The sequence below is a fragment of the Scyliorhinus torazame genome, chromosome 18, assembly GCF_047496885.1.
Source record: "Scyliorhinus torazame isolate Kashiwa2021f chromosome 18, sScyTor2.1, whole genome shotgun sequence".
NCBI lineage: Eukaryota > Metazoa > Chordata > Chondrichthyes > Carcharhiniformes > Scyliorhinidae > Scyliorhinus > Scyliorhinus torazame.
The window spans coordinates 118,961,161-118,975,643 of record NC_092724.1 but is presented as its reverse complement, the minus strand read 5'-3'; the positions used below and the strand labels follow the sequence as shown (position 1 = coordinate 118,975,643).

General features: G+C 46.6%; 1 protein-coding gene across 3 annotated transcripts in view; it reads left to right on the top strand.

Annotated features, from left to right (window-relative positions):
* The window catches only part of llgl2 (LLGL scribble cell polarity complex component 2), a 150,238-nt gene that overhangs the window by 92,088 nt on the left and 43,667 nt on the right, over positions 1–14,483 (top strand). For all 3 annotated transcript variants that reach the window (XM_072483229.1, XM_072483227.1, XM_072483228.1), the window contains one exon: positions 4,718–4,799. In XM_072483229.1, the coding sequence (XP_072339330.1) occupies positions 4,718–4,799 (82 nt within the window). The remainder of the gene's footprint in view (positions 1–4,717; positions 4,800–14,483) is intronic.

The window sequence follows — 14,483 nt, the reverse complement described above, 5'->3', positions numbered from 1 at the left end:
TCGACGCCAGATTGACCACTTTCTGGGGAGGTCGCTGGATCACGGGAGGCCGTTGGATATGGGGTGGCTCCCGATAATTTGATAGAAATAGGGCTTAAGTAGTGATTATTGGTTTCTCGCCACGCCATGGCGGGATCCTGATTTCGCCCACGGTAGCAGGTCGGTTGCATCGCCAACTGTTTGGAGCCCGGCACGGTTCTCGTTTTTGGCCCCTCCTATTCAATGGCCTCCTCTCGCTCAAGCGAAACGAGGCGACTGAATTGCGCCCCATATGTGCTGCCGATCTGTTTATATAAATTGGCATAGTTTTTAAATACCCTATCAATGTCCTCCGTCTTAATCATCCTATTACTCTTGGAATCTAGCATAGAGGCAGTAGCCCTAGTGTCCACCTCCTTCTTAGTAAGGAAAACCAAATACCTACTCTATTTATTTCCAAACTTGGATAGTTTTTGTTTGGCAAACTTTAAGCTCCTCTCAGTATGTTGAGTCAGCAAGGAGTTCAGTGCCATTCGGATTGCTTTAATTTCTCTCAGCACTGAATGGCTAAGATTCCTGCCATACTCCCCCTCTGTTTCGGCTAATTTTCCTTCAAGCTGGCACTGATGCTCCAGTATTTTACGCTTTTTGCAACCATATTCGAAATGACCAAGCCCCTTGAAAAGGCCTTGCAGGTTTCCCATAGGATTGAAGGGTTTGGGGGCGGCACAGTGGTGCAGTGGTTAGCACTGCTGCCACATAGCGCTGAGGACCTGGGTTCGATCCGGCCCCGGGTCACTGTCCTTGCGGTGTTTGCACATTCTCCCCATGTCTGCGTGGGTCTCACCCCCAAAACCCAGGGTAGGTGGATTGGCCATGCTAAATTGCTCCTTTTTTAAAAAAAAAAGGATTGAAGGGTTTACTTCAGAGTGAGAATTGACTGAATAGAAGAGATCAAATTTGGTCAAAGTATGAGAAAAAGTTATGATCCTTAAGCAGAGTTGCGTAAATCTCCAATATATAGACCGAGGATAAATCCCCCGAGTAAAAATTCCAAGAACGGGGCATGATTGGAGACTACAATACTACCAATAGAGCATGAGACCACTGAATGTAATATTGTTTTGGGTATGAAACAATTATCAATTCTAGTATTACATTGGTGGGGAGCAGAGAAAAAGGTGAACTCTTATCTTTGGGATGCAATGTTCTCCAAACAAGTATCCCATATCCTTTCCCAGTGTCCAAAGGTGTATAGGTTAAGTGGGGTTATGTAGATAGGGCGGGCCTAGGTCAGGTGCTCTTTCAGATGGTCTGTGCAGACTTGATGGGCCGAATGGCCTCCCCTGCACTGTAGGATTTCGATAGTTCGTACCGGTGCTAATACAGTTCTCTAGTCTCAAAGACACATTCTTATGAACTAAAATCAGAAACCCCCAGCCACTAGTTGAGAATGAGGCAAAAAGCACCTGCCCTACCCAATCCAGCTTCAATCTCTGTCCTCCTCATCAAAATGAGTTTCTTGCAACAAAGCTATGTCAAGCTTCTAATTTTTTAAGGAAAGACAGAATCTTTTATTTTATTTTAATAAGATGATGTATCCCCCATACATTCCAGGAGGAGAGCTTCAATGTAGCTACTGCCATTGCTTATCAGCCAAGGAGAGTATTGGATAGTGACACATGTCTTATCAGCCAAGGACTTTCCCACCCCGCTTAGGCGTGCACTGCAGTAACTCACCAAGGTTCCTTAGATAGCACCTTCCAAACCCACAACCACTACCATCTAGAAGGACAAAAGCAGCATATACCTGGGAACCCCACCTCCTGGAGGTTCCCCTCTAAGGCACTCACCACCCTGACTTGGAAATATATCGCCGTTCCTTCACTGTCACTGGGACGAAATCCTGGAACTCCCTCCCTAACAACACTGTACTTGCACCTCAAGGACTGCAACGGTTCAAGAAGGCAACTCACCACCACCTTCTGAAAGGAATGGGCAATAAGCCAGTGATGCCCACATCCCGTAAATGAATTACAAAAAAACACACTCTTCCCTCATCTCCAGCCATACTGGAAGCACCAGTGACACATTATTAAATCTTTGTCTAAGATATGAGACTTGTCTGGAGCCTTAAAGGAACCAATTAATTATTCCTTAACCCCAAAATATATATTTTTTTAAACACCTGAAACCAATAGCTGTAAGGGAGTTATCCTTCCCAAATATGAAGCCTTGTAGGGCTATAACTAACCTTCCATAATTCCACCAAGGAGTCTTTCTCCTCAACAGAGGAGACAAAATATGCCACAAAAAGGATGAGCAGAGAATGCCCTTTCTGCAATCTAATGCTGCCTATTGAGACTTCATCCACACACCTACCCCCCAGCTGTGACACTACTCCTAGTCATCGTGATCAAAGCAAAAGAAGCCCTAAAACATGCCTCTATTATAACTATATGGATGAAAGGAAAGGAAGAACGATATTCTTCACATAACTCTAGTGTCATACAACTAGCACACCGTATTCCTTAACTAGAAGGAGCACGCTGAAGAGTAATTTTTATAAAAGATAGATGGAAGTCTCTGCCATTCGTAAGGACGTGGTAGTGGCCAGCTGCTAAATCATCCTTGTCAGAATGAAAAATGCCAATACAGAATCTGGAAAGAATTATAATGACTGGATAGAGTCTTGATTATACAGTGAACTACAGTCTGTAACTCCAAATTATTGCCTTCCATGGAGTTCACAAAAGCCAAGGCTTTAGGCGCATTGTTGACCATCTTTATAGAGTTGTCGGATGTCACCCTCCGTGTAGCAGGATACAGTATGGCATGTTGCCCACCAATGGCCTTCAGGCGTCTTCTAACTTCTTCAAACCCCATGCGTCTCTGATGCATCGCCACTGAGAAATCTTGGTAAAAGAGACCTTTGCCCCCTCACAGGGCAAGGCCCTATTACGTCTAGCTGCCTCCAATATTCTGCTGATCCTTGAAGTTATGAATACAGATAATTACGTGTTAGGGTTGTTGATTGGCCCTAGGCCTCCGAGACAGGATACCATGTGCGCTTTCTAATTTAATGTGCCGAGTTATCATTTCAAAATCAGGAAGTTCTCAAAGAATTTAACTGGGAGCTTGCCCTCCGCTCCTTCTGACAAACAGACAATCCGGACATTCTGCCTCCAACCTCTCTTTTTCAGGTTATCAAGGAATTCTGACATGCCACGCAACTGCTTTTCCAAGGATTGTAAGCGAACCTCTACCGAGGGAGTTGAGTTTTTGACAGTGCCTGTTGTCTTCTTCGCTTCGTCAAGTCTTTTACCAGTACTCTGCAATTCTATAGTATGAGCACTGATATTTTGTGCGAACAAAGTTTCTCATCAATGACCTCAATATTCGCAGTCACCAGTTGTAATGCCAGATCTGGAGCCTGTTCTCTCACTAAGTCGCCAGGCTGAGGAGCTGGCTCTACTGCTCCATATGTTAACTTTGTTATCAGGGCTACACCCAACCTTTTCCATTTTGTCTGTCCTCTCGATACACGAGTACCCTAGAATATTTAGCTCCTAATCTTGGTCATCATGCAATCACGTGGATAATTCCCATTTATTTCCTATTGTGCCATTAATTTGTCTATTTTATTGTAAAAGCATCACAAAGTCTGATGAAATGTCTTTTAATTTTGATTTTTCACTTTTGTCATTAGCCCTGCTGCTTTGTAACTTGCCCTAATTGCAGCCTTCAAAGTCTCTCAAACCTAATTTGGTTGTTCCAGTAATTCTGAAAAATTGATAGGTTGGTCCATTAGCCCCACTCTATTGAGCTAGGATTAACACTGCATCCATGTGAATTCCTTGTATACTAATTTGGCAGTTTTCCTGAGGAAATATTTAAGTACTGTCAAATATTTCCAAGATTGGAGAAAATATTTGGGTACTGGTGTGAGATCTGATTGCACTTGGAGACCGCACTTGTGTTGCGGTCTCACTGCGTTGCAGTCTCACTGCTCCTTTGTGGGAGTAGAAAAGCTCTCAGAGTGAGCATGTATCTGCTGTGGTCACTACTGCTTATTTGCCTGGGAAACTTCACAACAAAAACCCTGTGTAATGATTTGAATTGATTTTTCTTGGGTTGTCCTAACATTCACAGCACAGAAGCAGACTATTTGGTCAGCAGGTTCATGTAGGTATTTATGCTCCACAAGAGCTCCATTCTGTGCTGTACATTTTACACCAGAGCTCACGGAAGTTAGAAACCTTTCGGTTTGCAATTCACTGTATAATTGTAATTTGGTGAAGAGCTCGAGGGAGTGGCAAGTGCTGTAAGCCCTCTTCTTTTAATACTGTTGGCATAACCTTGTGATGTTCATTTTGTAAATTCTGCTTTTAAGCTAAAATTCTATTTGATCACATTCTGGAGGCATAATCTCTTTGGCTTCAGAGCAATTTATAGGCACATTTTGCCCCTGAGCCCAATCATCTCCGTAGTCCAGTGGGGCTGAGCCCAGTTCTAGAGGCTTGGCATCACCCACAAATTAACAATGAGCTGTATTTAACAGCAGTGTGCCGGGAATGTCCTTTTCCAATTGAGCCCATGATTTCAGAAATGTAGAGTCCCATCTCTTCAGATCTGGCTTAAGTTATGGAATACTTAAGAACTTGAGTTTAATTATTATAAAATGGGTGTGTTTAATTATTATAAACTGGGTGTTGAGATCCTTAACGTGTGGCTCTAGCTATGGAGCACCGGAGGTGGAGATCATGGGTTTGCATGAGGAGAATGCAGCTGTTACGCAGATTCACTTCCTACCAGAACAGGTAATGTGTTCTTCTCTCTTTCTCCTTGGTGTTTTGTCACTTCATGTTCACATGTTCTTATTTCTTATCTCTCTGTTCCCTGATTGCACTGATTCCAAAGTTTTGTAGAATTGAGATCATGTCCATTTCACCTCGGATCCAAGAGGAATAGTTTATTAGACATTACTGGCGAGTATAAACTGGCATTCTGCTCCATTCTGTGCTGTACATTTTAAACCAAAGCTCACTGGAGGTTTGGTTTGCAATTCACTGTATAATTGTAACTTGAAGGGCTTGAGGGAGTGGCAAGTGCAGTAAGCCTTTTTCTGCAAACCAGTCATGGGAACAGTAATTAGCCATTCATCCCCTCTAGTGTTCCGCCATTCAATGAGAGCGTGGTTGAGCATAACTTCATATGCATCCGTTGCTCCTTATCTTTTCATAGATTTTTGTTGTCCAAAATATATCAATCTCCGTTTTAAAATTAACAATTGATCTAGCATCAATTGCCATTTATGGAAGAGTTTCAAATGTCTACCAAACTTTTTGTACGTAGAAGCATTTTAAAATTTAAAAAAAAAAAAAATTTAGAGGACCCAATTCATTTTTTCCAATTAAGGAGAAATTTTAGTGTGGCCAATCCACCTACCCTGCACATCTTTAGGCTATGGGGCGAAACCCACGCAAACACTGGGAGAATGTGCAAACTCCACACGGACAGTGACCCAGAGCCGGGATCGAACCTGGGAACTCGGCGCCGTGAGGCAGCAGTGCTAACCACTGTGTTGCCCCTAGAAGTGTTTTCTAATTGCATTCAGCTCTAATTTGTTAGTTTTTAAAACTTTCCCAATCCTCTGGCTTACCACTAACCTTTGCCACATTATATGCTTTTTTTTTTCAGTTTAATGTTTCACTTCCTTAATAATTCACTTCCTTGGTTAACCATGGTTGATTTAATCGCCTTCCTAGAATCCTTCTTCCTCACTGTTATAAGTCATGAGCTATTTTCAGAAACTCCTGCCATTGCTGATCAACTGTCTTTTTCCCAGTCCATTCCAGTCAACTCTGCCCTCATTCTTTTATAATTACCCCTCTTTAAGTTTAGCACAGTTGTTTCTGACCCAGGCTTCACACTTTCAAATTGAATGCTAAATTCAACCATGCTATGTTCACTGCTTCCTAGGGGATCTTTTACTCAAAGTGTTTATTAAACCTGCCTCATTACACATTACCTAATCCAAAATAGCCTGATCCCTGATAACGCATTTTTCTAGAAAATTGTCCCAGTTACACTCTTATGAATTCTTTCTCATGGCTACCTCTGCCAATTTGATTTTCTCAATCTACGTTAAGATGAGAGTCACCCGTGATTAAGTCCTGCCTTTTTTACATGCTTTTATTGTCTTCTGATTTCTTCTCCGTACTACAGCGTAGCTATTGTTTGGCGGGCCGATAGACTACTCCCACCAATGTCTTCTTTTCTTCCCCTTTTTATTTCTTGCCCCAGCCATATGGATTCTACACTGTCGAATCCAAGATAATTTCTTGCTATTGTACTTATTCCATCTCGCACTGATAAACCCAAAACCCTTTCCTTCCTGCCTGTCCTTACGAAAAGTCACATCAACCCCCTGGCTTGAGGGTAATGAAGGTATAGTGAGTTATGAGGTTACAGATTTAGAAATTACCCCATTCTATCGTTTTTTGGCCCCAAGTCTCTCAATAGCCTACAATGAAATTTATTTGTCACAGTTTTGCTAATTCACTTAAAATTAAACATATTAATAGATTACTTTTATCTACACTGCTTATAATGCAGCTTATCTTTGTCATCAGAAAGTTTGGTAAAGTTGACTCGATACTTAATCACCTAAGTGGTAAATAAATACATTGAATAGTTGAAGCCCCAACACCTGCTCACTGAACTCATCCTGCCAATTAGAGGATCTGCCCGTTATTCTTACTATCTGTCTCCTATTGTTCAGCCAATTTCCTAAACAGGTTAAGAATTTGTTTTCGATTCCATGAGTTTTATCAACTGCTCTTTGGAGATCCACATAAATAACATCCAGAGGCATTCCTACGTGAACTGCATTAGTCACCTCTACCAAAAAATCAATCCTGTTTGTCAGGCATGACTGTACCTTTACAAACCTATGCTGACTTTCGCGGGGCAGCACGGTGGCGTATGGTTAGCATTGCTGCCTTGTGGCGCCGAGGTCCCAGGTTTGATCTCGGCTCTAGGTCACAGTCCGTGTGGAGTTTACACATTCTCCCTGTGTTTGCGTGGGTTTCACCCCTTCAACCCATAGATCTGCAGGCTAGGTGGATTGGCCACTCTAAATTGCCCTTAATTGGAAAAAAATGAATCGGGTATTCTAAATTTATAAAAGAAAACCTATGCTGACTCTTGCTGATCAATTGGAATTTTTCAATGTATTCATTCACCTTTTCCTAAATTGCAAATTTTCCTGACACTTGAACAAATGGGTTTTAGGCAATAGTTCTCCCAATGAGAGATATTAGGCTAATTGGTCAAATAGTTCCATGCTGTTCCTCTCTCGCTCTCAATAGCATAATTTTCCAACCCAAAGGGGCGATTCCCAAATCATAAATTTGGGAACATTATAGTTAGGACAGCTGCAATGTTTGAACCTACTTCCTTTCTAACCCTGAGGTGGAAACCATCTGGTCCTGCAGATTTATCATTCTTTAATGCAATTACTTCCTTTGTAACTCTTGTTTTCCTCACATTAGTTTGGTGACTCCCTGGGCGAAATTCTCCCCCAACGGCGGGATGCCCGCCGACTGGCGCCAAAGCCGGCGCAAATCAGACGGGCATCGCGCCGGCAAAAAGGTGCGGAAGTCTCCGCATCTTTGGCGGCCTAGCCCCAACATTGAGGGACTAGGCCGACGCCGGAGGGATTTCCGCCCCGCCAGCTGGCGGAAATGGCGTTTGTTGCCCCGCCAGCTGGCGCGGAAATGCGGCGCATGCGCGGGAGCGTCAGCGGCCGCTGTCAGTTTCCCCGCGCATGCGCGGGAGCGTCAGCGGCCGCTGAAAGTTTCCCGCGCATGCGCAGTGGGGAGAGTCTCTTCCGCCTCCGCCATGGTGGAGGCCGTAGCGGAGGCGGAAGGGAAAGAGTGCCCCCACGGCACAGGCCCGCCCGCGGATCGGTGGGCCCCGATCGCGGGCCAGGCCACCGTGGGGGCACCCCCCGGGGTCAGATCGCCCCGCGCCCCCCCCCCAGGACCCCGGAGCCCGCCCACGCTGCCTGGTCCCGCCGGTAAATACCAGGTTTGATTTACGTCGGCGGGACAGGCAATTCCTGGGCGGGACTTCGGCCCATCCGGGCCGGAGAATCCAGCGGGGGGTCCCGCCAACCGGCGCGGCTGGATTCCCGCCCCCGCCCAATCTCCGGGAGCGGAGACTTCGGCGGGGGCGGGATTCACGGCGGCCAACGGCCATTCTCCGACCAGGCGGGGGGTCGGAGAATGACTCCCCCTGTTCCTCATTCAGTGTTAGTTTCCTTTGAATATCTGGCTTGCTGACCTCTTCCTCTACTGTAAATACTGACCCAAAGTCATTATTCAACATGTTCACCATTTCTTTCTTTTCATGACAATATCATCGTTATCGGGTTTTCAGGGACCCAAATTGCTCCTTACCAACTTCTTTCCTAATGTTGATTTTGATGTATCTTGCAAACACATTTCATATGACCATTTTATAAATTTTACAATTTGCTTAGACTCCCTTTGCATCTCTTTTGCTAGTCACCAGGGTTTATGCTTTTTTTTTCCGTAAACTTTTTTTCTTGTCGTTCGATGTTATCTCTTGCCTATTCAGCTCCTAATTCTTTGATTTAGCTCCTAATTTCTGACATTCTTTATACAGGAACTCTTACCTACTTTTCACTCTGCTATTGCTTCCAACATTGACCTCAACAATTGAATCCTGCCCCTGCCTCTCCAATACACTTTCAAACCAGTTTGAGATGTCCCTTGCCCTGCGACCAAGACATAAGATGGATGAGAACTGTTCACCTTACCATTGAATCCCCTACAATGATCACATTATGTTTTTTCCCGTCCTTCCACTTCCATACCTTGGGCAATCTCCTACTCCAAAGTAACAAGTCTCAGTAAGACCAGCAAAATTAGTGCCAGTGAAAGCAGGTTTAAAATTGCACCATGGTCTCTCAGCATGAATCCTGGGCTCAAGCAACATGAACCATGTTCAGTGTCTATCAATGTGTTCTGACTGAAAAAGAGTGGAGAGTAGGAGTACATTTTGTAAATCCACCATAAGATTTCACCAGCTGAATACGTCCTGCTCTATGTTCTCCTTGAATGATTGGGACAATAATCAATCTTGAAAGTCTGCTAATTTGAGGATCCACCTCGGATACTGGTGCTAGCAGACTGGGAGGGAGGTACTCTATATTGGTGGTCCAAGCCTATATAACTCACCCCCACCATCTTGCCCACCTTCTTGGTGCTCGAGGTACCTGTATTTCTGCCTCAACCATTCTCTCCTCCTATTTCAATAATCACCCTAAATGTATTTGTAGCTGGTCCCACCTAGAACATACAGAGCAGAAGGAGGCTATTTGGCCCATCGAGCTAGTACTGGCCCTTGGAAAAAGCACCCACTTAAGCCCCACACCTCCACCCTATCCCTGTAACCCAATAACCCCAACTAACCTTTTTGGACACTAAGGGCAAGTTAGCATAGTCAATCCACCTAACCTGCACATCTTTGGACTGTGGGAGGAAACCAGAGCACCCGGAGGAAATCCATGCAGACACTGGGAGAACATGCAGACTCCACACTGTCACCCAAGCAGGGAATTGAACCTGGACCCTGGTGCTGTGAAGCAACTGTGCTACCATGTTGCCCCTAGTTGCCATTAGGGTCCCAATCCACGCGGAAAGCCCAGGAGTTTTACCCGATTCAACATCAATCTCCCGGTGGCTTTTAAAAGCAATCCAGGAGATTTTAAAAGGTGAAGGGTTTACTTCTAATCCCCCTTGCACCTGTCACCGGGAAAAGAATGAACAAACTGATGACCTAAATGTCAACTTGAGTTGATTGGGGAAAAACGCACATTTCTAAAAACATATAATTCACCTCACTCAGTACTTAGAAAATCTCAGATAAATGTGACCAAGATTCAAGATTCCACAGTGGCAGTAAGTGGACACCCCAACAGGGGAATGTCTGGGCTGATGGGGCGGAACCATAGTTCCGAGCTGTGGACTCTGTTCATGCGCTGTGCGCCTCCATTTCTGAAAATGGTGTTGAGGTGGAGCACGCGGCTCTGGCTATTTGTGTTGTGGGTTTGGCCGTGGGATTAAAATAGTTAAATATCGACGCTTCAAACGCAATTCCATTCGAGTAGATCGATCGGAGCCAAGGTAGACAGACAGACAACTTTCTGTATCCATGGTGAGATCGGTCTGCCAATTAAAGGCATGATTAAATTGGGAGAGCAACAAGAAGACTTTTTTAATAAAGCTTTATAAAGTATCACATCAGAATAATCATTATTCGTGTCACAAATCTGCTTGCATTAACACTGCAATGACGTTACTGTGAAAATCCATCATACAAACAAACAAATTAGGAGCAAGACTAGGCTATTCAGTCCCTCCAACCTGTTCCGTCATTCAATAAGATCATGGCTGCTCTTATTGCAATCTCAATTCCACATTCCCGCCTACCCTCTAAACCTTTCACCACCTTACTTATCAAAACTTTATTCAGCTATACTTTTAAAATATTCAAAGATGCTGTTTCCACCTTTAAGTAAGAGGTCCAAAGACTCACTGCCCTCTGAGAGAAACAAATTCTGCTCACCAGTTGCAGTTGTTGCCAAATTTCATGCACTGCACTGAAAATGTATTTTATTGATGTTTTCCAGTTTTGATAATTATCGCATAAGAAAAGCATGAAAGCCGTAGGTGTCAAAAAAAACGGTACAGCGCATAATAGAAGTCATTACGAACACAGGAACAAATAAGACAGGATGAGTTGGGGATGACATCCTCAACCTGTTCCCTCCAAGGATACAAGATCCATCTGCACCAAAGCAGGATACAGTCAACAGTGCAGAATTGCATCACAATCCTTGGCTTCAAAGAAAAGTAACAGGAGAATTTTTTAAAAAGCTCAAGAACCCCATAGCTAAGGAGGAATTACACCGATATCGACAAATCAGAAGGCCTGAGGTGAAGTAGGATATATCCCAGTCTGAGCGGGGGGGGAGAGACGACCCCCGTATTAAAGGGGGGGGGAGAGATGACCCCCGTATTAAAGGGGGGGAACGGATTACCCCCGTATCAAAGGGAGGGGGGGAACCCCTGTATCAAAGGGAGGGGGGAACCCACCGTATCCAAGGGAGGGGGGAACCCCCGTATCAAAGGGAGGAGGGGGACCCCCGTATCAAAGGGAGGGGGGGGACCCCCGTATCAAAGGGAGGGGGGAGGACCCCCGTATCAAAGGATGGGGGGGGGGACCAGAAACCCCCATATCAAAGGGAGGGGGGGGACCAGAAACCCCCGTATCAAAGGGAGGGGGGGGACCAGAAACCCCCGTATCAAAGGGAGGGGGGGGACCAGAAACCCCCGTATCAAAGGGAGGGGGGGGCAGAAACCCCCGTATCAAAGGGAGGGGGGGCAGAAACCCCCGTATCAAAGGGAGGGGGGGCAGAAACCCCCGTATCAAAGGGAGGGGGGAGAACCCCCATATCAATGGGAGGGGGTGGGAGATGGATGACCCCCGTATCAAAGGGAGGGGGGGAACCCCCGTATCAAACGGAGGGGGGGGAAACCCCCGTATCAAAGGGAGGGGGGGAACCCCATATCAAAGGGAGGGAGGGAACCCCTGTATCAAAGGGGGGAGAACCCCCGTATCAAAGGGAGGGGGGGACAGAAACCCCCGTATCAAAGGGGGGGGGCAGAAACCCCCGTATCAAAGAGGGGGGGGCAGAAACCCCCGTATCAAAGGGAGGGGGGGGGCAGAAACCCCCGTATCAAAGGGAGGGGGGGGCAGAAACCCCCGTATCAAAGGGAGGGGGGGAGAACCCCCATATCAAAGGGAGGGGGGAAACCCCCATATCAATGGGAGGGGGTGGGAGATGGATGACCCCCGTATCAAAGGGAGGGGGGGAACCCCCGTATCAAAGGGAGGGGGGGAACCCCCGTATCAAAGGGAGGGGGGGAACCCCCGTATCAAAGGGAGGGGGGGAACCCCCGTATCAAAGGGAGGGGGGGAACCCCCGTATCAAAGGGAGGGGGGGGAACCCCTGTATCAAAGGGAGGGGGGGAACCCCCGTATCAAAGGGAGGGGGGGAACCCCCGTATCAAAGGGAGGGGGGAACCCCGTATCAATGGGAGGGAGGAAACCCCCGTATCAAAGGGGGGAGAACCCCCGTATCAAAGGGGGGAGAACCCCCATATCAAAGGGAGGGGGGGCAGAAACCCCCGTATCAAAGGGAGGGGGGGCAGAAACCCCCGTATCAAAGGGAGGGGGGGCAGAAACCCCCGTATCTAAGGGAGGGGGGACAGAAACCCCCGTATCTAAGGGAGGGGGGACAGAAACCCCCGTATCAAAGGGAGGGGGGACAGAAACCCCCGTATCAAAGAGGGGGGGCAGAAACCCCCGTATCAAAGGGAGGGGGAGGCAGAAACCCCCGTATCAAAGGGAGGGGGGGGGCAGAAACCCCCGTATCAAACGGAGGGGGGGCAGAAACCCCCGTATCAAAGGGAGGGGGGAGAACCCCCATATCAAAGGGAGGGGGGAAACCCCCATATCAATGGGAGGGGGTGGGAGACGGATGACCCCCGTATCAAAGGGAGGGGGGGGAGAGATGCCCCAGTATCAAAGGGAGCTGGGTGACACCCCCGTATCAAAGTGGGGAACCTCGTATCAAAGGGGGGGGGACCCCTGTATCAAAGGGAGGGGGGTACAGCTCACCTCTTGCCCCCCCCCCCCCCAAAGCACCGGGGAATCCACTCTGACACCTAGTGTCACTCAGGAAAAAGGGGTAGGGCTACCTAAAAGAAAAAACACAGATGCTCTGATCTAAACTTTAAACAAAAAAGTTGAGGGAAAATTTCCAAAACTGGTGTTGGCTCTAACGAGGAGACCTTCCTCGACCACATCAAAACTAAACTAACCCTGCCAGCTCCAACCCTCCACCCCTCGCCTGGTTCCAGCTCCCCTCATCTTCCTCCTTAGCAAGACAGAGGGGAGACAACACACAGACCCCCCTCCCCCCCCCCCGCCCTGCCCCAACACCAGAGTTGTGGGTGCTCCAGTTTCCTATCACAGTCCAAAGATGTGCAGGTTAGGTGGATTGGCTATGCTAAATTGCCCCTTAGTGTCCAAAGGGTAGGTGGGGTACTGGGTTACATGATGGGGTGGAGGCGTTGGCTTAAGTATGCTGCTCTTTCTAAGGGCTGGTGCAGACTTGATGTGCCAAATGGGCTCCTGCATTGTAAATTCAATGATGCATTTAGGATAAAGATTGTGCATTGAACATTCGGCTTAACGTGATATGAACTTGTTAAGTCAGGATACTTAACGGTAAGGCCATCACACCCAACATTATTTAGTTCCCTGTGAATAGTAACAATTGATAACATCAAGCAGACAATATGATCAAACAGGGAGCAAAGTTCAGGATAATAATAACTGACTTTCAGAAATACAAGACAGACCTCCGGATAAAGACTTCTTCACAGGCACATGAAAAAAGCCATATACAAGCCTGAGGCAGGCTCCGGATCAATGAGCACGCTTCGGGATCTCAAGGATTCAACGATCGAAGCACAAGACACCATTACGTCCTTCATGCCATCTCACCGGAAACCCAGGCGGTCATAAGCCTCGGCTCTGGTCAGGGTTGGGGGGACTGATTCGACCGGCTCGGCCAGCCCAATCACACTCAACCAATGTCTGAAACAGGACAACTGGATCAGTGGTCAGAAGGCCACACTAACCGCAGGCCTCAGAGACAGGATTAGATTTGCTTCATCGAATTTCTCTAATGCAAGAACCTCCTCGTGCGCCTCCATTGCATCCATAAAACACCCTGCAACCACTTTGAATTGGGCCACAACATCCTGTACCACAGAGCCAAGAACTTCAGCCAGAACAGCATCTTTATTGAAAACTATAATCCGGCGATGCACACCGCGCAGACAGGAGCCTGTTCGAAAGCAATTACGCCACTAAAAGCAAGACTTCACCCCAACTGTCCAGCCGGCTCGCACAAGTGAGGATTTAAACATTTTGGCTTGGCTCCATCATGCAGAAAGACCGAGTAACAATTTTCAGGACAGAGTATAAACCATGTAAACGAAGAAAAGGCAAAAAATGTGCACAAGGATAAAAAGACATATTAAAAGATGAGCAAAGCAGGAGCTCATGAAAACACAATCTCCCCTCTGAGTTAATAGTGAAGGTGTTGCTTTAGTTGTTTTCTTAATCTTGGTGTTGTGTTGGAAACCAGAATTGAAGGTACAATGGACCCAAGGTGGTTGTAATGAGGGAGAGAAAGGAGAAACAAACTGAGACTGAGAGAGAGGCCAAGGGAAGTGGGGTGAAACGGAGGGGTGGATGAGAAATTGCGGAAAGTCACTTCCGCTGATGTCGCCTGGAAAATATCCAACCCGAATTGGCAATCCTAATCATCATAA